Source organism: Fistularia commersonii, chromosome 5 (assembly GCF_037954325.1).
Source record: "Fistularia commersonii isolate RoL2024-O1a breed Wild chromosome 5, RoL_Fcom_v1.0, whole genome shotgun sequence".
NCBI lineage: Eukaryota > Metazoa > Chordata > Actinopteri > Syngnathiformes > Fistulariidae > Fistularia > Fistularia commersonii.
Window position 1 is genome coordinate 10289599 of NC_141288.1, and position 27441 is coordinate 10317039.

Below are 27441 nucleotides of genomic sequence, written 5' to 3' on the forward strand. Positions count from 1 at the left end.
TGCCCAAGGACACTTTGATACTGTTACTTTAAAGCAGCGTGATCGAACCAGCAATCTTTCCATCACCAGAGGGTCACTCCACCTGCAGAGCCGTACTGTCCAAAAAACGTTAAAATGAACCCCCCTCCATGGGGAGGGATTATTGACTCACCTACAGCTAGTAGAAATCTCCTTTGTCCCGCTGCCGTCAAGTAAGAAATGAAAATCTTATCTTGGTTAAACCAGGATTCTAGACGGGTGCCTCTGACTGTGATGTGTTTTTGCCCAACTCTTTGTGGGTTACTGTGAAACGTGCAGACTCGCTTGTTGTAAGATGTACTTCCACGATGTAAGGCTGAGGGTGGACGGTTGTATTTTTCACCAGTGTGTGCTTTAAGATAACATTTAAGTGGATTGTTATGTATATTACGAACTGTGTCATTGCGCAAGCAAAGGGAAAGTTCCAGATGTTGGAAGATCTGAGGTTTTCTGTTCTTATGATGCATATTTTGTCTGGTAACGGTAGAAATATGTTGACACTTCCTTCTCCACATGTTCCTATGCGTTTGCAGGTCTGAGTCACGTGGCTGCAGCAGCAGCAGGAGGAAAGATGTTCACTCATGTTAGTTCAAATCTTCAATGAACCAGACAGAAGCACTTTGTGTAGAAATGAAAACATAATTGTTCCTCTGAAGGTAAATATTTGGAAATGATCAAGACACGGCAGCCTGCTGCTCAATCTGAGACCACTTTTCCTTTCTTTTTTTTTCCGTGATTCTTTTGTAAATATTTTAATTCAGAGATCAGACTCCCTAAGGCGTAAATACATTGTGGGAAAGTTCTTCACAGGTTGGGTGTCTGTCTTCTGGCAGCCCACATCCTGTTCACCACTGCCTGAAAACTTCTAATGTTGCCCGGTAACACATTTTGACAAATTTTCTAAATTAACAATGCAAATCTATGAAGAAAACTGAGAAAAATGCAATTTTTTCATGTTTTGTGTCAGTGAATGATTATTAGTTTTCAAATGTTTCAGAATTTCATTTATTTGCTTTTTGATTTTGTGCTTAACGGACTTATATTTTTAGCATTATTTATTGGAATGTTATATATAACTTTTAATTTATTGGAAGAGTTAACCACTGCACCACCGTGCTTCCTCTAAATTATTTCTTTATAATCTTTATTATTATTTTCTCTTTTCTTTCCTTTCCTTTTTTTGCCAATGCAAACAACCTAGGACAGAAACACTTGAAGGGAAAGGACATCTGAAAATATCTTGAAAAACTAATGTAAAACTGACATTCACTGTTATCTGTGTTTTTATCTGCTTTCCCAGACTGATACAAAACAGCTCTTAGGTTAAATGTTTTAATACAATAAAAGCCACACATGAATAATAGGAAATGCTCACCAGGACAGTTGGCTGAGGGTTTTGTCAGAAATAGAAAATGACATCACTGTACGGATAATAGTTGATGAGCCACACAATGATGAGAAAGAGCAGTGGAAACTAGACTGAGAGCAGAAGTCAACATTTGTGAGCAGCAGTATGGCTTCATGTCTAGAAAGAATACGACAGATTCAGTGTTTGCTATGACAATGCTAAGAGAGAGGTATTATGAAAGTCAGAGGGAGCTGCATTGCGCCCAAAAAAAGCATATGACAGGATGCCGAGAGAGGAACTCCTGGATTTTATTAGGAAGTCTGGAGTGGCAGAGAACATGTTAGAATGTTGCAGGACATGTATGGTAGCTGTGAGACAGTGGTGAGGTGTGCTGTGGGGGACGTTGAGTGTTTCGATCCAAGCGATCCAGGCTCAAACTACCTCCGGGAGGTCTAAAGCTGTCTGTGAGATCTGCCTGATGCCACAACTTGAGAGAAACTCAAGTTGATCTGGAAAACCACGGCAAGAGCATTCATACCTTCACTGAAACATTGCCACAAGGGACCCAAGATGACCTGGCATTGCGAAGAACTTTGCAGGAGGAGTGCTCACTATATATTGACTCAGCCTCTGCCATCCTCAATGCCACACACACACACACACACACACACACACACACACACACACAACACACACAAGCACACGTGCACACATGCACACATAGATATATTTATATATATATACTCGTGGACGTGACAAACTGCTGTTTAATTGACGCTATGTCTTTTGCCGCTTTTCTGTGTTTGACAGGGGGTAACATCTTAACTTTTTATCATCAAGGGATGTTTTTGAACATTTGCAAGGGATTTTGCGTCGGCTTCTACACTTGCCTTTTCTACCACGTCTACTAAACACGATGTGGAAAATATCATAGCCACGGGTAAGCTGGCCACGGCCAAGGAGAAGTTTGTCACCATTGAGTGTCTGGGGATCTTGAGGCAGTTTACCAGCCCGTAGGCCTCCTTGCTCCACACGATGCCCAAGGCCGATGGGTAGTAGTGTCCTTGCAGTGACATTTGCTGTTTGAACAATGCCATCCTGAATGACCACTACCCCATCCCTCACATCCAGAACTTCTCCGTATGGCTGTCGAGTGCCACCATCTTCTCTAAGGGGGACCTGGTGCGTGGTTATCACCAGTGCGTACAGTATGTGCCCAAAACTGCAGTGATCTTTTGGGCTTTTCATAGTCCTGCGCATGCCTTTTGGCTTGAAGGGTGCTATTAAAACCTTTCAGAGGCTCATGGACTCAGTGCTGTGTCACCCTGCTTTCGTGTATGTCTATCCTGATGACATACTGGTGGCCAGCCTGTTGGCTGATGAGCGCCTGGAGCACCTGACACAGGTTTTCTGTCGGTTTCCGTCATAGTCAAAGGTCAGTTTGGACTGCCGGTGATAAACCTCTTGGGTGATCGGATTTTGTCACAAGGCGCAGTCCCATTGCCTTCGAAAGTTCAAAAAAGTAGTGGAATTTCCTCAACTGGCCTCTGTCAAAACATGGCAACTTTGTGAACTTCTACAACCACGTCATCCCTCACACTGCCTACCTCCTTCAACCACTTCACGGGGCTTTGTGGCTCAGGAGGGCGGGCGATACGGTTGATTTGACGCCTGACCAGGTCCAGGCTTTTGCCGCGACTAAGCATACACTGGGTAATGCAGCCCTTCTTGTCCATCCCGCATTGCCATTGGGGCTGTGGTCAAACAATGTGTAGTGAATGCATGGCAGACTCTTGTGTTCTTTAGCTGCAAACTGCAGGATAGCAAATGCAAGTATAATGTTTTTGACAGGGAATTGTTGGCCTTGCATCTGGTGACGCGTCATTTCAGGTTCCTGCTTGAAAGCCGCCCCTTTACGGCTTATGTGGATCACAAGCCACCGACTTTCACCATGTCCAAAGTGACTGAGCAGTGGCCTGTTTGCCAGCAGCGCCTCTTTGCAGCCATTTAGGAGTTCAGGACAGGCATTCAGGAAGTCCAACCCTGTTGCTCATTGCCTGTCGCAGGTGCTCGTGCACCCGACGTACATCGGGTGGATTTCTTGCCGATGGCCACCAATCACCAATCAAAAGCTCAACGGTCGCAAGACTCCAGAGTCAGCACCCCAGTGCCTTCATTGCCATCTCTGGGGATTTCAACCACGCCACATTGTCGTCTTCTCTGTTTTCTTTACTTGAAACTCTGGCACAACAATTTCCTTCGGGATTAATAAAGTTGTTCTCATCTCATCTCTCTCATCTCATCATCTCATCAGCCCATTGACCCAGATGTCCTCACACTGACATTGATGCACACTAGCCTCAAACTGGAAGATGTGGTTGCGCACCCTCTTCTGTGATGTCTCCACTGGCCAACCCTGTCCAGTGGTTCCAGTGGCCTGGCATTGTCTGATTTTTGACTTGGTTCACTCCCTCTCTCATCCGGGAGTTCAGGCATCAGTGAAGTTGGTGAGTACAAAGTTTGTCTGGCCTGGCATCCGTAAGGACATCAAGGAGTGAGCAGCCGAATGTGTGGCATGCCAGCGCACTAAGATTCAGCCGCGCATTAGGGTGCCTCTAAAGGCGTTCCCGATTCTAGCCAGGCGCTTCGACCATGTGCATGTTGACCTGGTGTGCCCCCTTCCTTTTTTGCAGGCTTTTACGGAGCTGCTCAACATAGTTGATCAAACCACCAGGTAGCTGGAGGCTGTTCCGTTGTCCTCCACATCAACCACGTCGGCAAAGGTAGATCGTACTATTGCGTATCACCATCAGACTGATGGCTTGTGCAAATGGTTCCACCGGTCTCTCAACGCAGCGCTGTGGGCTGCGCTCTTGGATGGCAACTGGGTAAACCGTTTACCGGTTTTTGCCCTCGAGATCTGCTCCTGTCCAGACCCGGATCCTTTCTCCCCCAGCAGCTCTCAGGCTTCAGGCCCCATTCACCACTGTTTCCTGTGGTCTCCTGTGCCTGCAGATCTCAGGTTGCTCAGTATTTGTGAGACATGATGCTCACCACTTGCCTCTTCAACCTCCATACGATTGGGCCGTTCTGGGCTGTTAAAAGTTTTGTCCTGGATATGGGTGGGCGTACGGAGCGAGTCACGCTGGATTCGGTTAAGCCAGCAAACAGGGTGTCTGGGGAAGTTGTATTTCGTTTTCAGGCTCCCTGTTGTGGTCGTCCTCCTTCCAGGACTCTAGCAGTGCCTCCACAGGTCCAATGTCTGGTGCCTCCTGGTGCTTTGACCAAGGGACGACGGAATCATTATGGCAGGCTGCTCAAGCCTCCTATCAGAGCCAAGTTTGTTTTCGAGAGTCCCTTCTGGGTGATAAGGGGGCTGTTTTTGCAGACACTAAGGGGCGTTGACTTTCAGTTTTGTGTTAGTGTTAGTATTATCTTTCCTTCTCACACCACAATAATACAATAAAATTTGGCATCTTAAGGTGTCATAAATCACCTTTCTTTTTTAAATTTTCTCTAAACATTTCTAATGTTTGTTTCAATCAGGAAACATGTTTCATTTTTATTTAAAAAGCACACATTATTTCAAACAGCTGACATCAACAAAAACATTTTTGTACAGAAAAACTAATTGTACAGCTCTGAACAGCAGCGTAGAACAATTTGTTCAAAGTAAAAATTTATACAGATGAAATATCACACCTTTATTAATTCAATATCATTACCAATTAATCTGAAGGGTGGAGACTAGTCCAGCTGTCGTGCGTGGGGAGGGTTCAACCCGGACCAGTTGCCAGTCATTCACAGGCCTAAGACTTATGATTCATCTTCTCATTCATACATTTCCAAGTGGACAATTTAGGGTCTCAAATGAACCTACTGCATGTTTTTGGGCTGTGGGAGGAAACCAGGGAGCCAGAAACCTATGCAGACACAGGAAGAACATGCAAACATGGAAATCCCCTTGCAGGAGTGGAACCAAAAACCATCTTGTTGTAAGGCGGAAGGTCTAACCACTGTGCCACCCCATCAATGTTGTAACTACAAAATGAAGTTTTTTTTTCTCCTAATGTGCGTCCTCCTTTCCTTCAGTACACTTACTTGCTGTCAGGTCTCCTTGCATGCACTCTTGACTGTCACTTGATGTTCCATGTGCAACTTTCACTTCTCTCCTGAGTGAATGAGTTGACTGGCATCTGCGGCACTGAGTTTCACTTGGCTGGCCATGTGGAGATCTCAGCTGTGTTTTATTAAATAAAAAAAAAAGAAAACTGTCATGTGGGGAAACATCAAGTCACTTTGAGCACATCATCATGCTGCTGGAGAGGAAACAAAGAGACACTCGGTTCATTAGTTCTGCCAAGAGGCACAGAAGCTGTCACTTTTGCAAGGTGCTTTGTTTTTAGAGGCATGTGGACGTGCTGCTAATGCGAAGTTTATTTTAGAATCTAGTTAAGATGTTACTGACCCTCTCATAGACTAGATTTGATAATTCCCAATGCATAAAGACAAAAAGGGGACTCTCACAATGGAGGACTTTCCTGATCCTGACTCATCTATTTCTGGAACACTTCAGGCTAATTATTTGATTTTACATTACAAAAAGTGCTTTTAACACTACTTGTTCTCCAGCTATCATGTCTATATTTGTTCTTACCTATTTGAATTTATCTTATCTAATTTATCTCTATATTAACCTTGATTTGTTGTAAGTACTTAAGGATGGAAAAAAAAAATCAAGTAAATGTCAGTTTTAAGCTCATCTTCACCATCATTTTCATCCTCATCGTCCTTGTTATTATTATCAGATGTATTTGACTAATAAAAGTTTGTTCAAGTTACAAAACTAAAGGTAGATGTTTTTGCATGAGTACAGTATATACTGTAGAAGAAGAAACTCCACACAGACAGTTCCCCTTTTTGGAAGTGAGCAAGGGTCCTTCATGGTGTGAAGCCGAAACACTAATCACTACACCACCATTCTATCCAGCTCCAATGGACTGGAAGCTGACATATAGAGATAGATAACACTTCAGCTAACTTACATGTTGTTCTGTTGGAGGAATTTAGCTCCAACAAGAATATCCTGCTTTTGAACCTTCTTTGTGGGAAAATAACTGAACAGAAAGTTTTATGTTTGAAGCACTGCAACTGTCTCAATAACCTGACAAGTTAACATGACTCTTATTTTGTCAAAAAGTGCTGCCTGAGAGAACAGGTGATGTGACCTTCTTCTTTTTCTTCTGCATTTGGCTTTTTTGGTCAGGGGGCGCCACAGGGAATAAACATTCCACATATAACCCTATTTTCTGTATCCTCCTCTCTGACAGAATAGAATACACCTCTCTCGCACCAACTAACTTCATATCGTCTCTCACTACGTCAAAAAATCTTCTCTTTGGTCTTCCTCTAGACCTACTGCCTGGCTGCTCGTATTCAAGCATCCGTCTACCAATACATTCACTATCCTTCCTCTGTCCAACCACCTCATTCTCGCTTTTCTCACTTTCTCTCTAAAACATCTAACATGTGCAGCTCATCTGACAGACTCATTCCTGAGCCTATCCATCCTTGTCACTCTGAAAGGGAACCTTAGCATCTTCATCTCTGTGACCTCTAGCTCTGCCTCCTGTCTTTTCATCATTGTTACTGTTTCTAGGTCAGATAGCATTGCTGGTCTCACCACTGTCTTGTACACCCTTCCTTTCATTCTGGCTGATAGCCTTCCATCACATAGTACCCCATCCATTCCAAGCTGCTTGAACCAGTCTCTTCACCTCTTCCACATTCTCCACTGATCTGGACTGTTGACCCTAAGTACCTGAAAACCTCCAACTTCTTGATCTCGATTCCCTATAGCCTTGCTGTTCCACCCAGGTTCCTCTCATTCTAACCCATATAGTCTTGCTGCCACTAACCTTCATTCCTCTCCTTTCCAGTGCATACTTCCACCTCTCAAGATTTTACTCTACCTGTTCCCTGCTCTCACTACAGAACCTCCACCTTAGACTTCTCTGGTACCCCTACAGCACACCTCACACTGTCTCACAGCTAGCATACATGTACTGCACCAGTCCAACATGCTTCTCTGCCCCTCCAGACTTCCTCATACAATACCAGAGCTCCTCTCGGCACCCTGTCATATGCTTTTTCTAGGTCTTCAAAAACACAATGCAGCTCCTTCTGGCCTTCTCTGTATTTCTCTATTAGCATTCTCGAAGCAAATACTGCATCTGTAGTACTCTTTCCAGGCATGAAGCCATACTGCTGTTCACAAATGCTGACTTCTGCTCTCAGTCTTGTTTCCACTACTTTTTCCCATAACTTCATTGCATGGCTCATCAACTTTATCCCTCTATAGCTGCCGCAATTCTGCACATCCTCCTTATTCTTAAAAATGGTTCCATCACACTTGGTCTAAATTCCCACTCCCTAAGATCTTGTAGAATAATCTAGCCAGAAACTCTACTACTGCCTCTTCTAGACACTTCCATGCCTCCACAGGTATGTCATCAGGACCAACTGCCTATCCACTCTTCATCCTCTTCAATGCCTTCCTCACCTCCTCTCTAATGAGCTACCCTATGTTCCTGTCTTTTCTGGAAAAAAGCGTTCACAACAGCCATTCCCATTATCTTTTGCAAAATCTACTACCATCTGTCCCTCTGTGTTCCTATCCTGTATACCAAATCTACCCATCATTCTTCATCCCCTCTATCAACTGTACCAACATGCCCATTAAAGTCTTCACCAATTACCACTGTCTCATTTCTGGGGATATTCTGCATAGCTTCATCCAACTCATTCCAGAACTTCTCCTTCTCCTCTAACTCAGATCCTACTTGTGGGACATAGGCAGCAACAATATTGAGCATCACACCTTCACTTTCCAGTTTCAGACTCATAAGTCTATCTGACAGTCTTTTGACCTCTGGAACATTTCTAACAAACTACTCCTTCAAGATTACTCCTATGGCATTTCTCTTCCTGTCAGTACTATGATAATACAACTTAAAGCCTGCTCCCAAGCTTCTAGCCTTACTTCCTTTCCTCCTGATCTCCTGGACATACAGTATATCCACTTTTCTTCTCTGCATAATGTCGACCAACTCTGTGCCTTTTCCTGTCATATTCCCGATATTCAAAGTCCCTGCACTCAGTCCCAGAGTCTTGCCTTTCCTCTTCTCACTCTGCTTCCGAAAACACCTTTCTCCTCTCCTTCGACCCACAGTCGCCCAATTTCCACTGGTACGGTACCCTGTATAAGTATCGCTGGCTGTCATTGTTAACCTGGGCCTCGACCGACATGGTATGATACTATTAGGTTTGATTTACATGTTTGGTTTTGGTAAAAGTTTTACGGCAGATGCCCCTCCTGATGTAACTCTCTGCATTTATCCGGGCCTGGGACTGGCTCAGGGAAACACTGGCCTGTGTCGCCCTTAGGATGCGTTTTGAGGGAGTACTGTATATTACCAGATAAATATTCAATTAAATAGAGAAACATACTAAAATGCAATGAAATAAGTCGTGTGTGCCACCAGTCTGATTGTGGTGGGGAAGAAGCTGTTACAGAACCAATGTTTTGTGTGGGGTTGAATTGCTCTGGGCAATTTTTTCTTGCAGCGTTGTGTGTATATAGTACCTATGGATGAGAGTTTAGTCCCTGTGATCTTCTGCTGTCTTTATGACTCTGTCGAGACTTCCTTTCTGCCTGGGTGGTGTTGCTGTACCACACAGTGATCCCAGTTCTCACGTTGCTCTCAACCAGCGCCCAGTAGACCTGTGGGGTGTGAGGGGGTGGTGGGTCAGCCTTGACTCCCTGCGCAGTCTGATGAAATAAAGCTGCTTCTGGATCTATTTCAGTGTTTGTAGTCCAGCTCAGGTTAGGTCATACATGATGGCTGAAGAAGTCATGGCTGTCTACCCTCTCAACTTCAGTGCCCATGATGGTGTGAGATTGTGGAGGAGGAGCGCTTCCTGTCAAGAGTGAGGATGAGGTTGTTTTGCTGCGGTAGACCAGCAAACTGTCCAATGTAATCTAGCTGGGGGCCGTTAAAGGTAGGTTCCGGGGAAGGCTGGACCATCAAATACTCCACAAAAATGGTTTCAAGTACTCCAAAAAAAAAACAAACAGCAAACTGTCTCATCTTCTCAATCTTTATTGATAACAGTTCACCATTAACATATGCTTATTTACTACTACTCTCACCTACTCCTTGCTGTGAGAAAACTGGCGGCACTTCCTTTTGCACGACTGAGCCACATTTGACTTGAGGGAAGAAGTAACTGAGGACCTCAGTTTATCTTGAAAATGCTTATCAATGAGTTTGGACCTTGACTTATTAAAGATTATGGAGGAGAAGAGCTTTTCACACAGATATGTCCTCCCAAAAAGGCACATGGTGTACCTGAAAATCATGGAAAGCTCAGGAAAGGTGGGGGGCAATTCTCTGTGAACTATTCTCCCACTGCCATGAGCCTCAGTGAAGTTGTTTTGAAGTCTCACTCTGTTGGTCCTGCAACACCATACCCCACCGTTACAGGTCAATGGCGAAAGGTTGGGGACCACTGCCATAAGTGATGAAAAAAACATGACAACTTCGATGTCAAGTAGGGGCTCACCACCGTGATTGGCCGTGGGTTTGAGTCCTCTGCTATATATCAATGCCTTGTTGACCACAGCCTTGTATCCTTCATCATCTCTATGCTTGATGAGACACATGATGTTCCTGTCATCAGAATATTTGATAAAGACACTGTCATGGATGTAGGATGCACACTCATTTGTGTATAGGGTGAAGAGTTTGGGGCAAAATCCAGTTTCAGGTGACAGGGGGATGTCCAAATCAGTCAGCTTCACAGTCAGTTTTTCTGGCCGGATAGAGCTGAATGCGAAAGTATAGTCCTGGTTGAGCATCCTGGAATATTTTCCACTGTAGTCCAGGCACTATAGGGTGTAATGAAGCACCACGGCCACTGTGTTTTCCACAGATTTATTTGGGCGTTAAGCAACCTGGAGAGGTTCAACTGTGTTTGGGATCACTAAGTTTAGGTGTGTGAACAGCAGCTTTTCCAGGCATATTATGGTGAATGCTTCTGGTTGAAAGTCTTTTAGACCATATGCATTAGATTTCTCGAATATCCATAGGACTGTTGCTTTTGTCTGAATCAGAATGAAAATGTTTGTTTTCACACCTGCAAGTTGTTTTGTGCAAACTTTGGAACTCAGGGACCTTGAAGGCATCAATGGGCTCCAGACTAATCTCAGCGCAGAGTCTAAGTGAAGGCTCTCTGTGGCTCTATATGTCTCACAACTCATCCATTTATCATGTGGCTTGTTAAAGTCCTTTGCACCCTGTGTGTCCTCATAATGTCCATGGATGTCAGTTTTATTTCTGTTTTATTAGTGTCTAGCGGCACCTTCAGTTGCTCCTGGGGGTGGACTGGTTTTGTTAAGGCTCTCAGCCCAAAGAAAGAGTGGAAGTACTTGTAAGTATATTGAAAAGCACAACTCACACTATGAAAGTTCTCACCCATCCACTGTTCAAATAATCACCGGATGAGAATAAAAGTTATATACTAAACATGTTTTAAGCAATTTTAATTGAGTTTCATGACTTTTGCTTTCCAACTAAGTTTATAAGCTCTTAATCCACATATAAATGTCAAGGTGTCTCATAAACTGAGCACACACAAAGCCTGACCTCAGAGGAATGACCATTCTTATGACCATTGTGTCTTAAATTCACGTTGCACGGGAGTGCATGTCAATGTCTACACGTGAAAATTCTTACACACCTGCAATGTTAGACAAGGCAGGGAATAAAAAAAATTATGCCTTTGTCCAATTAATTGTAAAACTTAAGTTCAGTCACTGTTATTTGAACAGGAACAAGCACCAAAAATACGTTTTGAAACTGCAATAGAATTGATAATTTATATATTTAGAATGTTATCTTTAGTGTCAGGCAATATTTCAAGGAGCCACAATGTGGCAAAAAATGGAAGCCATCTCTTGGTTGATTATTCAGAAATATCCTGTGTTTTTATGACAAAGAAAAGAGTTTGTTTTCCTTTTCCATAAGATAGAGAACATCCAGAATAGTTCAGGAAATAGTCTGTCATCATTTGGGCTGCTCAAAGCTTCCTGCAGTGGCTCAGATTTAAGTTAGATTGCATTCAAACTGCAAACAAATGTAACCGGACGATAACCATACACTCAACAAGGTCTCGGTGAGACTAAAATGAGAACACCAACCAGTTTTCGATAAGACCATCCATTATCTACAAAAGTCAACCTGCTCGCAGGGTCACAGCGTGTTAATATCAATTCCAATTGACAGTGGATGAGAGGCAGGGGTAACCTGTCAATAATTAACATGCAACGATCACCCCTTTCATTCACATCCACAAACAATGTAGAGCTTTCAATTAGAAAACCGGTAAGCTTCTTGTTGTGAAGGCGGAGTCAGGAGTGATAAACACTGAACTGCCATGCCGTTTCATTAAAATCAATATTTACAAAATGAAATGCATGTTTTTAAATTAAAATGAAACCTGTTGTGTAATGAAAGGATAGACCTAGAAAAAGGCATACAACAGGGTACTGAGAGGAGCTCTGATATTGTATGAGGAAATCTGTAATGGCAGAGAAGTATGTTAGACTGGTGCAGGACATGTATACTACCCGTGAGACAGTGGTGAGGTGTGCTGTAGGGATAACAGAGAAGTTCAAGTTGGATGTGGGAGCTCTGACCCTCTTCTTGTTTGCAGTGGTAATGGACAGGCTGACAGATGAGGTTAGACAGGAATCTCCATGGACCATGATGTTTGCAGATGACATTGGGATTTGTGGCGAGAGCAGGGAACAGGTAGAGCAAAATCTTGAGAGGTGGAGCTGTGCTCTGGAAAAGAGAGGAATGACGGTCAGTCGCAGCAAGACAGAATATATGTGTGTGAATGAGAGGAACCAATGTAGAACAGTGACAGACGGAGTGGAAATCAAGAAGTTGAAGGATTTCAAGTAGTTAGGGTCAACAGTCCAGAGCAACGGAGAGTGTGGAATAGAGGTATAGAAATGGGATCAAGCAGGTTGGAATGGGTAGAGAAAAGCGTTAGGGGTACTATGCAATAGAAGACTATCAGCCAGAATGTAAGGAAAGGTGTACAAGACAGTGGTGACACCAGCAATGCTGAATGGCCTAGAAACCATGACAATGCTGAAAAAAGACAGGCGGTAGAGCTAGAGGTCGCAGAGATGTAGATGCTGAGGTTCTCTTTGGGAGCGATGAGGATGGATAGGATCAAGAATGAGTCTATCAGAGGAACAACACATGTTAGATGTTTTGGAAAGAAGGTTAGAGAATCCATACTGAGATGGTTCGGTCATGTACAGAGGAAGGATAGTGAATATATTTGGTGACGGATGCTGGAATTGGAGCTGCCAGGCAAGAGGTCTAGAGGAAGACAAAAGAGAAGATTTATGGAGGTAGTGAGAGAGGATATGAAGGTAGTTGGTGTGAGAGAAGAGAAGGTTGATTTGCTGTGGCGACCCCTGAAAGGAAAATCCGAAAGGAATGGAAGTGTGAAATGAAAGGAAGAGTGCTGACATAGGGAGGAGATGCAATTATCAATCATCAAGTGATGCATGTGGCAATAGCTTCTGTCCGCATTAGTCCTTCATTTTATTTTCCACTGATTCACAAGAGTACAATCAAATGTTATTAATGATGAAGGATGTCAAACTAGGAACCCAGTAACTGTCATATATAACACTTCTCTTAGATCACTGTGAAGTGGGCAGAAATTGAAACTATCTGAATCCAATAATGAAGTCTAAAAGAACATTCATTATTTCTGTGTCCAAGAGAACACGTTCCCATGTTCCATGCTCCATGCAGAGCTAAAGCCAACATGGCTGTGGATGATCATTGATTTCCTTCTGTCGTTCTCTCTGTCCGATCACAACTACACAATATACAATCCTGCGCAAAATGCAGGCATAATATTTAATTTCTCCGTTCCGTTGAGGAAGGAGCTTTGTGAAATTATCGGATAATCCGTCAGGTCAATACATGAAAGCTATTTAGGTTCGAGACAGAAAAGGATATGATATCAACAAACAAAAATAAAGACTATGATATTAGCTCCCTGGCCAAAAGAGAAATTAAAGAGAAAAAGAGAAATTAATCCCAGAGTTTGCCAGCATCGGGGCACCTCGGCTTTGGATATCCACACCAGCATATGTTCCCCACAAGTCAGATCATCTCTGGCTCCCCGCACCAGGAGGTTATTATATTTTTCTTCGTCCAAGAAAAATGAGTTTGAGCCCTCCTGGCACCTTGACTTGCTCTGGCGAGTAGAGAAATGTCCCTACTCCACTTTCATCTCAAAGTCTCTTGACTTAAAAGGACTATGGCCACTTGTCAGGCTTAGCTCCTAGTTCTTCAACTTTCCACTCTTTCAAGCCACGAACATTTTCAACAGCACATCCAGGCCAGACAAAAACAAGCTTTTTTTTCCTTTGTGGCAGAGAGGCAGTCAAATATTGATTACCAGCAAGATAAATGGATGTGGGTTTTTGCGGATGGTCTAATGCTGATTGTAAGAGTGTGTTATCCCATGTTTTGGGCCAGATAATGAGTCAATTTAGCTGTCACTGCACATCCTGCCAGGAAGTTCATTGATGACAGCCCCACCTTCCCAGCCCCCCAACACCCCTAATATTAGTATATTTATGAAAACCCCCACACACACAGGGAGAAAATGCAAACTCTACACAGAAAGATGGGATTGAATGAGAGAGAATTTTTTCCTGTAATGTAGAAGTGATGACCACTGAACCAATGTTCTTAAAGGGATCCCCGGTTAAGAAGACGTTATTGTCCTTTTTGGTTAATTTGATCAGTACCAACTTCATAAAAAGAATGAAAACAATCTCTCTATATATCTTACATTTTATAAAATTCTGAAAAAAAAATCATTTGTCGGCTGACGTTGTTTATGTTGCAACACAGTCTGGGCAGCGATGTCATGATGTTGGAGTTTGCAAGGTCTCCCCCATGTCTATGTGTGTTTTCTCTGGTTTCCTCCCACAGTCCAAAAACATGCAGTAGGTTAACTTTAAAAATTGCCCGGGTATGCGAATGACAGCAAGAATGGTTTTCTGCCTGTATATGTGGCCCTGAGATTGAACGGCAACCAGTCCAGGATGTACCCCAACCTTTCGTCCAATGGCAGCTGGGATAGGTTCCAGCCTCTCCCATGACCCTGAGTGTGATAAGCTGTAGCCAAGGCACCCAAGGCAAGACTTAATTATATGCGGTCAAGAATTTTGAAACGTAATAGCAACATTATTTTTTTTTCCTGGCCAAACTAATCTGCCATTACTCCTCTGCAGCTCGCCCCAAAACTTCACTCAAATCTTAGATGCTTTAAATGAGTTTGAAGGAGTAGTGTGGCTAAGCCAAACTCGAAAACTGTTAATATACTGCTTCGCCTCTCAGGTAATCTCATTTCTGTTTCCTCTGACCTGCCACAAAACGAAAGGTGGCTGTGCTATTTTACAGTCCTTGCATCCAGAGTTACATTTTTTCTTTTTTTCTTTTTTTAAAGTTCTTTGAACACCATTTTTTGAATTTGCCTTTCCATAATCCTGAGAGCCAATCCAGGCAGTTGTATATTACCACTGACAATTTTGCATTTGTAAATGTTTGCTGTGTGTTAGTAAACATTTTTGGAAAATTTAGTGTTTTACATGTATATCAAACTCCCACAGGTTTCCTACTGCTGTCCATCCTAGATCCCCTCTTCTTCAAGTTCTATTTGCTTCTCTTATGTCAAACCGTAATTCATTCATTCACCAATTCATTATCCATATCAGTTATTGTCAATACAGGCTAACAGTGGCACAGCAGTGGAGCAATCCAAGCTGACACCGGGTGAGAGACAGGGGTTTAACCTGGACCTGTCAATCACATTGGGAGAAATTCCCTCTCATTCACCCATTAGAACAAATTTGATATTTCACTCAACCTGCTGCATGAGATTGGTCTGTGGAAGGACTACTCTTAATGTTACTCTTAATATTAAATTAAATTCAAACCTTTTTAAGTTTTACGTATCTTTTTCCAATGTACATTGCTCAATAACGTTTTTTTTAAATATGTAGTACATAAATGAGATAATTATCACACAATTAATCACAATTGTGTCGAGTAACAGCAGTAGCTACAGCAAAAGTCAATTATCAGTGCCAGTAGTATTGTAGGTAGTGTTTTCGGTCCAATTGAACCTTATTGGTGTTGACGTTCTTTCTTTGATAGGCCTGCTTAATGCATGCAGAGTAGTCCGGGATTCTTTTTGGTCTCTGGTGGTTCCTAGAAGTTGCTCATTGTCAGACGCCTCTGATGAGCCTCTCGCTGCATCACATTTATCGGCCCATTTGAAACCCCCTCCAGGTCTCGAAAGGCCCCTTCAAGCAAAAGGAAAAAATCCATAGCAGCTCCACGGCTCTCCGGGCTCAGGCCTGATCCGTTGGCCACTTTTGCTATTTTTCCTTTTTGCTGTTCAAACAGTAACATCAGCAGAAGGCCGTTTCTCTAAAACCTCTGGGATCAAACCAAGTATGCGCTAAGATCAACTTCAAACGCAACACGGGAGGAGCAGATGTGAGGGAAGGATGCGCCCTGTGAAACCTTAACACAAGACTTCACTGTCTGTTGTATGCACCCCCTCTGTTGATGACTGCACGTGGCATTATGTTGACAGGAAGTAGTAACAAGGGGGTTGGAACATTCATTGGACATTTTTTGTTTCAGAATATGACTGACATTTAAAGACAACCTGCTGGCGCTGGATGGATCCGGTCCCTCGGTGCACTGCAGTACTCAAGCAGGAGGCGAAAAAATATTACTGCGGCCCCCTTTGAAGACATGCATTGAAGCACCACAAACCCAATTATTCACTTTTAATTAAAACACAAGACATTTTCAGGAAATGTCACAAGGCGGAACAGCCACCAGGGGGGAGGGGGGATGTATTGTGGTGTGAGAAGGAAGGATTGTTGAGATGAATACGAGTTCTAACTTTATTCCTTAAACAGCAGCAACAAACTCAGTGAAACTCACGGGAGTCCTGATCAGCCAGCCATAATGGCTGCGATGTCCCTCGGTCGAAACAGCTGGGGATGCCGGACACTGGATTCTGTGGAGGCACTGCCGGGGGTCCTGGACAGAGGGCGACCTCGGCGGAGAACCTGGGGAGGTCACAGAAATTTGCCAGCCACCCCTGTGTCAGGCAAAAACTCTCCCAGGACCCTGAGCAGCTGGTCAAGAACCAGCTCAGCAGGCAATGCATTGAGGCCGTCCTTTGGGGCTGAATGCAGCCCCAGCATAACGCACGGTAAACGGTCCACCCAGTTGCAGTCAGAGAGTATGACACGGAAAATCCTGAGTCTTCCACCCCGGGGTGTGGGGATAGTACCCCTCTCTCGCATCGAAAGGGGTGTGACTGAGGGTTATGGGGGGCACAGCCCTACTACCTGGGTCTCGGTCATCCCAGGATGACAGGGTGGGGCAGTTGTTCCCTTGTCTGACAAAAAGCTGTGAGGTTCCAGTGTCCTCACAAACTCAGGCATATTGTCATTCTAGGGTCCATCTTCCTCTTCCTGTGCCAAGAACTCTGATCCGGTTCTCTGATCCGGTGTCAAGGTAATTGACACCATCGAGTCTGAGGTCTTGGCACATCCCTTCTGCTCCGATTAGGGCTGTACTCCAGTACTCAGGCGTTTCTAAACCCTCTGCTTGTTGCACCACTCAGCCTGGCTCTGCTGAACTTCCTTTTTTAGGCTGGCTTACTCCCACTGCAGTTTGGCGATCTGTGCCTGATTCTCATGGAGCTGGCCCTGTAGGGCAGCGTTTTGAGCTACCAGCACGGCATTATGGCTGTCCTGCTCCTTGGCATGAATGTCGCTGGTACACCAGGAATTTCTGGCCTACCAGGTCACTAATGCTGAGTGGTGGCTGGCCAGCGGGGTTGTTGGCACGGTCAGCTAAGTCTTCTAATGCCAAGTGGAAAGTGATCAGACTATAGCCATCAAGCCTTTTCTGTCTCATCAAGACGGAGAAGGCCAACAACTGCTGCTCTCAGCAATGCGTCGACTCCCCCCCCCCCCCCATAGGGCTCCAGCTGTGCCTACCCGATCTGTCAGTGGATCCATCCTATTGGTAGGGTACTTACCTAGTGAGTAACTGTGTTTTGAGCTATTTAATGCACATATTAGGCTCCCTGTGACTTACAAGCTGCAAAATTACTCCAACTAGGACTTTTCTGTTAGATGTTAGTCAAGGTGAGGTGGCTCGCCACCTACATATGTAATTACAACGATGCAAGCTTACTGCTAATCTACTTTCTAATGTTCCTCTATTACCAGCACACTGAACTCAACACCACAAAGTACATCTGCTTGGTGAGTAGCAGAAGAGAGAAACAAAAAAGGAAGGAATAGCAAAAAATACTGTAATCAAAATTGATAATGGAAAAAAAACTGAAATTCAAAAATAATTAAACCTATTAATAAATTATCAAATTTTAAAAATTAAGTAATTTATGGTATTATGTGTGGATATTGTGACAGACTGTTTTACTCCGGGCATCAGGCAGGTTACCATTTGTTGTGCGCTGTTCTTCTCTATCCTCACACGGGGGCACCATTCGTGGTGCAGGGAGTGGAACAATTATTGATGATGATTGTTACTTATCTCCTCGTTAGTATAGCGGTAAGTATCCCTGACTGTCACGCGGGAGGCCAGGGTTTCACCTTTTGGGGGCGGCGTGGCGGAGGAGGTAGAGTAATCATCTTTGGAACCATACATTCCTGATTTGATTCCTGGCTCCTCCTAGTGTATTGAAGTGTTATTGAGCAAGACAATGAACCCTTAACTGCTCCCCTGGCAGCCTGCTGCTCATAGTTCTTCCATGATGGGTTAATTGCCGCGAACGAATTTCCCCAAGGGGATTAATAAGGGATAATATAACTATCAATCAAAGTTCTTGGAATATCATTAACTCAATAATGATACCAACCTTCGTTTTGGGCACCACCAACAAAGCTGGAAAATGTTAACTAATGAGTGGAACAGAGTCTCAAGAAATAGGTATTTATCTAAAATGTCAATATTTAACAATAATGGAATGTAAGTGGATAGTGTCCTGTGTAAAAAATTACGTGGTGGTGCGTTTGTGTTAAGACAAGAAAGGAAAGTAGAGAATTAGACGAGCAGCAAGTTAACAAGGTAACAATAGCAACGCCATGGGAATACAGTGATTACCCAAGGCAAGACAGGAAAACAGCAGTTACAATCCTACCACAAAACTGATCAATAACTCATGTTTGCCAAGATGCTAATACTAGCCATTTATAATGAGTTGATCAGGGATGTGATCAGCCAGTTCCGATGACGACCGTGTCCGACTCGCAATGGATTTGTGGTCGTTGACAGGAGTGAGGTGTCATCTGGGCGTACCATTGGGGACGAGAGACGGCTGGAGTTCTGGAGACACCGTTGGCATTCAGAATTCTACGTGTTCGGTCTGCAGGTCAGGCAGTCGGGTCGGGGTGTTGAGCTTTGAACCGCAGTTCGGATGGGCGGGAAAAATTGTCTTTGCATCATACAGCCACCGCTCGCGCAATCGAGAGTAGCTGTCTGAGCGGCGTTTCAGTTTGAAATGTGCAGTTATAACAGGTTGATGACGCCACAGCGTGTGCCTCATTGTGGTCCAATGGGTGAGGGTGCTAGGACAGGCCTCCATTCTCATCCCTTGCCTCCTGAGTGTGTGCCGGTGTTGACAGGAAGGTGAGAATTAGTTTATTGACGTGTGGGGGTCGATCCTTGGAACAAAGGATTCAACACCTTTTGGTCAACACAAAGTAGTTGCATACAGAAAAAGCTTGAGATAACAGAAATAAGTTGAAGTCTGTACTTACATTTATATTTATAACATTTCTTTCTTTTGTTTTTTTATGACTCAAATGACTTCTCAAATAATGGCTTGTTTGGTGTTGACCTTCTTGAAAGTCCAACAATGATATCACATGAGGGTCTCCTGGTCTGCATTTCTGTTATTAATCAAGATCCGTGATTATTCGTAGCTGCAGGATTTTAAAAGGTTTGCTGTAGCAACCACAGGGTGCCAACTGCAATACATATATTCTGAATGGGTAATTACATCAGCATTGTACTCTACTTGGCTAGCCTGTGCGTGTGTGTGTGCGCACATAACGGCAGTACAGAAGAGAAGCAGGGGATGGTGTCATCATGGTTATCTCTGTTTGTGTTGTTCAAATCTCCCAGGACTCCAATAATGCAATGTGCAGAAAGCCTGGCAGCCTCGCCTGAGATAATTAGAGTGGACATGCTGATCTGGTGTCAAAAGGAAGCAGCTCTTCCTCCACCAGCTGGAAAATTAGTCTCGCGCTGAACATACTGTGTCACAGCCAGCACTGTCATATTGAATTCAAAGTGGCGCACAGCCAACTTTACCTGACCCAAGTGAACTAAGAGCATGTTCGACTCACCTCTTCGGTGTTTCTTTTCTTTTTCATTATTACTCGGTTGACAGCGGCGCTACGGGAAACGGGTTGCTCCTCTTGTCTCCGCAACTGTGTCGCCTTTGAGGGCTCCTCAATGCCTTCATTTCCATTTGCACAAGGTACGATCAGAGTGTGTTGGGTCCATGAGATGATTCTTTTATCTATCCGTTGAGTTTTCATGATATTAGTCAATGGATGGAAATGATACCTATATATATATATATATATATATATATATATATATATATATATATATATATACACCTATGTACCTATATATAGGTATATACCTGTATATATATATATATACCTATATATATACACACACACACACAAACACAATTATATGTATGTATATGTATATATATATATATATATATGTGTGTGTGTGTATTATATATAACATATAATATATTATATATTATACACAATGGGACAGCTAGGGCTCAGTTGATAGAGTGCGCATCCCACAATCAGAAGATTTTTGGTTTGGTTCCTGGCTTCTGCCAGCTGCATGTTGGTAGTGTCCTAGGGAACACTGAACTCCAAGTTACATGGCAGCTCTGCTGCCAACAGTTTAGAATTGTGTGTGTGCTATGAGTGATTGCTATCTAGTGTAAAATGCTGTTAAACTGCAAGGTGAAGAGGCGCTCTGAAAATTTAGACCATAATGTATGTATTAATATGTGTATACATGTATACACATGCTTATATGTATATACTGTACAGATGCATATATCTATATATGTATATACACACAGATGTATTATATATATATATATATATATATATATATATTGATTATCAATTTTGTTCAGACAGAGGTCAAGAGTACTTAAGATCAGCAAAGGCATCTGGGTTTTTTACCATTTTCCTCCAATGTCTGATTAAGTTGTACTTCATTTTATTACCTGCTCCTATTAACACCATATGCACTGCTTCTGACTTTTATTAAATTCATTTTTTTCTATTTACTATTATTTTATTATCTAATAAGAACTTTTATTTATGTATTTATTTTTTTATTCGGAAAAGGCAGCAACCTTCCAATAAAAGGTACATGGCCTATTTTCTATCCAATATGATAGAAATCTATCCAATATATTTTTTCTGATTGATTATCAAGGCAAGTAGAACATTTGTAAATAATAATGTCCTGTTTTAACTCAGACAAGACATTGCATGATAAAACATGTTGTCATGCCTCGCCACTAAAAGGGATTTGTAATTTGATCTGGGCTTTTAATTGAAGTTTAATTGGAGTTTCATCCGGCTTCTTGCATTGGGAGCTTACCCCGGGGATCTCTCATGGTTTCTAAGCAACATCGAACAGCATTGGCTTTTACGAGGACAGGGTGATGTTTTGATTGTTTTGCCTTGAAATCACTTCAGAGCTCTGCTATTATCCTTTTCTCTGACCCAACATCCTGTTTGTATACAGCTATGTGGTCTTCTGAGAACAGCTTTACAATTTCATCGTCATAGTTTTTGAGCTCATGTCATTGGTGAAGGCAGGAAAGGTGGATTTTACACATCCCTGCAGCAATCAGAGAAGAAATGTGACCACAAGCTTGGTTTATTCTATTTTTATATATGTTTAATATGTATATACATATATTAACATGACTTATTTTTATGTCCTGACATTTCTGTCTTTTGTTTCACTTACTTTGCCTGAACAATGCATTTCCCCTGTGGTGGGACTGACAAAGCAGTATCTTTTCTAATCTGATTTATTTCTGTATTTTAGACAGGTATTCTATGTTTTAGATTTTCATTTTACTGATCAAAGTCATCCCATGTGTGCTTGTTTTTACTGGTGATGTAGCCATAAAAAAACCAACAAAGCAACTCAAACCACATGTACATGTTTGTTTTAAACAAACTATTTTACACTTTGGTTTGAAAGAATGTTTTTTAAGAATTGATCAATTCTTAATGTAAAAAATTAATATCTTTGCAAATAAGATAAAAAGTTAGTAAGATATAGAAGACTTGACATTTTGCCCAAATGACATTTTACTGAATATCGAGTTCATTATAAATGTCCCGTGATGCCATGTATGATGAAAACCAGTATTACCCTGTAGTTACATTCTACAACTTTATTAAATGAGTGTAAACACACCAAAATCTCTTTAAAAACCTAAACTCTCAACATATACACAAGTCACTATTTCATTGAAATTAAACACATGGAACATGTGAAACTAAATACCACAGCCAGAAAATGAGCTGGTCAAATTGTTTTCGTGGTACAATTTTCCTTTTTTCTTTTTAATGTTTTTTTTTCTTAAATTGGTTAAGGTGTCTGCTAATCCTCCATAGCAGATTGGAATTTCAAATGGTTCGGACATATTTATCCTACACAGAGTGTTTATTGGAAAATTCCCATTCAGCTTGGGCTTATAACTTGATTATAATCTATCCGACTCTGGCAAGGGTGGCGTTTTTTTGGAAGGAGCCGGCTGGGTCACGTGTTTCCCAATCTTACACAGCTGAGTCACAGGCTTTGCATAATTTCCCATAGCAGCACCTATGTGTGTGTTCCATCATTCACGTGGCCTCAGGAAGTCAGTCTCAAGAAAAAAGTCGTTTTCAGCAGTATTCCAGGAAGCAATTTTCATACCTCCTTATTTATATATTTCATCATTTTGCTCCCCAGTTCATCTTGTCTTTAGTAATTCAGATATATTTCTGACTGACGGTCTACATTGTCAGCTAAACATTTCATCTAGAAATCCCACACACATCATCAGGCCTGGGGGACCCTCAAAGACATTTATAATTATACAGTGAATAGCTCCCCTGACTGATTAGTTAATAGCTTTTGAAGTACACGTCTCTTCCCTGACATGCTTTATGACAGAGTTGTAGCTAATAAAAATGTTCATTGGAAGTGATTTTTTTTCCAAGGGAACACAAAAGGATTTTACACTCCAGCAGCCTGCTATTGTTTTAGGAGAGAAGAATGAATTGCCAGCATATAGGTACTAAAATAATAACTGCAGAAATCCTGAATCATAGGACAATGTTATCGCAGCATCCCATTTATTTTTTCTCCATGTGTCATTATCGCGGATCGTATTCAATGACCTGTGTCATTGACCTTGTTCCTGTGTTTGAACACTTATTTTATTTTTTTTCTCCTCTGCAGGTTCCATCCCAAGGTGCTCTTACATCAAGTATCACTACTCCTCAGCCACAATACCCAAAAACCTCTCCTACAATGTCACTAAGACAATACGGCAGGACGAGTGGCACTCCCTCCGTAAGTCTGCTATTTATGATTTTTCAAGTCCAGCTGTCTTGTATGCCAGTGGATGGACTAGATCCTTCTATCGGGGGTTCTCAAAGGCTCTTTTCCTTTCACCAGTTTCCAAACCAATTCCTCACCTGGTCTCACCTTCATGTGTTACACAAGCCTTTTTAATTTCAAGTCAAAACCATCAGCTCCTCTTGGGCTTGACACACTCAAGTAATTACAAATGAAAATCAAAGGTTTGGGTTTGTTTTCTCGGGGTGGCAAGAGCAGAAACAAAGTTCATTCTTGCTGTGACATTTCATGCAGTGCAAGAAACTCGTGTAAAATCCTCCAGGATGACAATGGCAGAGACTGAAACAGAAATATTGGTGGTCTTTTCATGGTGTAATGTGAGCACTGAGCCATTGCAATGAGGTGGACAGTGTTGGGTTCCCGAATTGACCCACGCAAATTTGTCACCAATGACAAATGACAAGCCCAATCAACAATGACAACTCTCTTACTTTTCTGTAACAACTCTGCCCGATTCAAAATTCCGACCAATAACGTAATAATTGTGTGAAACCACAGAAGACCAATGTTCTGCCGAATTATGTGTTGAGAAAAAAGGTGCAATATCTCCCAAACCAGGGCTTGTGAACAGAATGATGCAGAAACAGAACATGTTGTTGTAGCACTTAATAAACCACATTGGCCAGCTTGGCAAAAAAACAGTCACAGTCGAGTGAACAGAGCCCCGTAGTGAAGAAGGTACACACTGCATAGCTGGAGGTACAACCAATGTAACAGCAGGCGAGCTTGCTCAGCTGTCCAGCTATGTGCTGAAAACTGTACTTTTAGTATAAGACTGTTGACATAAAACAGGCTTCGTGTAAGGCAAGAAAGCCTCCAAGCATCATGGGTAAAAAAAGAATAGCTGTTGTTAATCTGGTAGCATGGGGCATTGCTACTTTTGGTTTGCACTCAGCTGGTATAGCTAATGCACCAATGTTATACAGCTTGGAGAACATGTTGGTTGTGGTCGGATAACATATTTGGATTAAAAATGAACTTTTGTTTGATTTTTTGTATAGCCTTGAATAATTGCACAATAAGACAAATACATTGAGGGGTGTAAAGAAATTGGTTTGAGGAATACAAACAGAAAGGTGACACATCCCCTATTACTACTGCTATTGACTCTGCTTCAAACTGTGAGAGTCAGTTTTTATTTCCTCAGTACGCTCTGACCCGGACAGAATAGCTGAATGCTTCCTCTCCTCTCGGCCTGTTAGATTACGGGCAGTAGTTCTGTCAGAGGAATCTGGGGGGAGTCTATATACTTTTAGGATACCTGCCATACATGCCTGAGCTCCCCAGTCGTGAGACCACTGAGCCGAGTGGAAACACGCTCTGACCTCAAACTGTCACCGCTTCCTGTTCCAGTCTGACTCGTCCTCGGATGTCAGGTGACAGGCTTGAGAGGATCAACTCCTCTCCGTTGTCCGCATGCTCTGGTCTCCATGCCAACTCACAGCTGTATTGTACAGAACAATGAGATTCTGGCTAGAGGACAGGTTTATGTGTGTGTTCTTACCTCAAATCTCTTACTGTGTACGGACCAAATTAACATCAGCCCACATCCTCCAATGCATGTTGAACAAAATCCTGTGAAATGTATAGCAATTTAACAATAGAGAACTTCTTTGGCAACACATGACTTTTCCTAGTGAGATGAGAATACAGATTTTTGTTAGCTTAGCACGGCAAGCGGTGTTTCTTTGTAGTCTATCAAACATGAAAACAGTCTAAATACTCTCTTCATGTTGGCACTTGCATAATAACCACATTATCAAGTTATAATGTCAAATAGCAAACAGTTTCAATTATAAAACATCAGTGGAATAACTTATGTGAACAAAAAGGAGCCCTGGCCATGAAAATGACCTCCTCTTTATTTGGCGTTTTACATACAGCATCATCAGGTCTTTAATGTTTGAGTTATACTTGACATGTGTATATAGCCAAAAGCCAATTTAAGTGTAGAATTAAATAAATCCAGCATTTGTTAACTTAAAACAATCAATATCTGATTTATTATTCCTCAATCCCTTCTTTGTAGAGCTGGTGACCTGTTTAATTTAATTTGAAAACACAAAAAGAAACTGATGTGAAAGTTTTATATCTATATGTAATGAGTGTCACCTTGGTAACAGGGATTGAATCCAGGGCACGGTGGCAGTGACCAAGTGTCATTTTATACATCTACACCTATATTAATATACATTATATATATACATATATAAACATAGAAGGAGAAAGCTGTACTTTTAGCAAAGGCAATGACTGAAACTTTTTTGGATGCGTTTATATCTTTGCAAAGTAGTGAGCTGCATCTATCTTTCTTATTGCATTGCAGTTTATGACATTTACTTCTGAAAAAATAAAAAAGTCCAGTTCCCACTGGGATATTATAGACTCTAAACTCTGTGAAAAGGCTGTTTGGCTCCAGCCAAGGACAAAAGACATCACAAGTGTGAATCTAAATAAGAGGGTTGCTGCTGCTCCTGCTGCTGCTCCTGCTGCTGCTGCTGGTGCTGCGTACGCAAATGATGTAAAAACGTTCAGCTTGGTTGCTGCCATTTCCTACTTTGGTTTCGCCTCATAAGCATAGGAATGGGAGGGATGTGTTTCATCTTCACTATCTTGGTTCACTCAGGAAAACACATAGCTCATATTTATGGCAGGAAGGTCACCCCTCCGCAGTCAGGGAAGTTTAATGTCCTTATTACTGGGCCTATCCACACACCATCTCAGCGTGAGATAACTCTACTCTTCTAACCGATGGCCTGCCACTCCCCGGAGGCTTTCAGAGGGAAAAATAGAAATAGAGAAAGAGTGAATGTACAGAGCTCTGTCCTTTGAGCGAGGATCTGTGTTCTTTAGAAGATCAATAAAGTGTCAGGATAACACAAGCCCGAATGACCCGCTAATGTGACATTACTCGAAAGTCATGAACCGGCGCACGATCAGCTTCTAATGAGCTCAGGGTCTGACTGCACTTGACCATGTAGCATTGACCCGATTTCTCATTAACATGGAGAATTAAGATTTTGACTGACACAAAATACAATTTAATACAAGATAATACCCAATGAGGTTTCCTTTATTGGGAATTAATGGACGACACCAAAGGCCATCAAAAAGCAAAGTCCATTAAATCGTGGAAGGCCATAATCCTGCTTACACCATGGTCACTTGCCATAGAAAGTTTTCCAACATGCTTTAAGCTTATTTCCAACCATTGCTCCTTGTAGGGTTCTGCTGTAACCCAATTTCTATACATTTTTATCAGCATCATTCGGAAATGTTTAAAAACAGTCCAAAGGGCCCAAGAAATTAAAAAAAAAAAAAAAAAAAATCACATTCTATATAAATGCCTCAAAAGTCCCATTTTCCTGTCAGATAGATTCAAATGGTAGGGGACTCATCTTGCACAACGATTTTATATTCAGCTGTGTTATCCTACTGGGTTTTCATGTCCCTCCCTTTTACCGACATGAGCCAGAAGCACATACACTGCATTAGACGAACAAACATCAAGGAAAAGCTTGGTCAACGACAGTGCATTTGCGACGACAATCTCATACATATCCTACAACAGAGTGGTCACAAAATTTCTGCATTGGATAAACCTGTTGTTTGAAATCAAAGGTCAATGCGGTGAGGAGTCAAGGAAGAAACACACCCAAGAGAAAGTAAACCATATGCGAAAAACTTGTGATAAAAAAACTTCTGGCATGTCCCTATGGCATCCGGCACTTATCAAAATATTTCCCCTTTTTTATAATCAGTTAGGTTAGTGTGACAGAAACAGATTAAGGTCAGATATTTGAGGGAGAGTCCTGCCAAAAAATCAGATTCTCAGAATGCTTCACAGTTGTTATTCTTGGTGGAACAAAAAGGTGGACAGATGTTGTTGTGAGCACTTTTGATGTAAATTTAAGCAAAGGGGTCATCAGGGTAGATAAAGAATTGGATAGTTAGGCTATCCCAAGTTTTAAACGGTTTGAACACCTCGTACTCTTTGCTGGAGAGAGACCTGAGGAATTGTGTCCTTCATGTGAACTGACGGGGCTTTGGGCTGCATGCCACTGATGGGATTAGGAATCTGGGAGCGCTCGACGCCCATTTTACACTTGCTCTTCCAAGTGTCTCCCATCCAGAACAATTGTC

The 27441-nt window shown here is 42.3% G+C and overlaps 1 protein-coding gene across 1 annotated transcript in view; it reads left to right on the top strand.

Moving 5' to 3' along the window:
- Positions 1 to 27441, top strand: part of tmem178bb (transmembrane protein 178Bb) — a 169168-nt gene that overhangs the window by 76271 nt on the left and 65456 nt on the right. The window contains exon 2 of the mRNA XM_086146753.1: positions 23119 to 23232. Coding sequence (XP_086002879.1) covers positions 23119 to 23232 — 114 coding nt within the window. The remainder of the gene's footprint in view (positions 1 to 23118; positions 23233 to 27441) is intronic.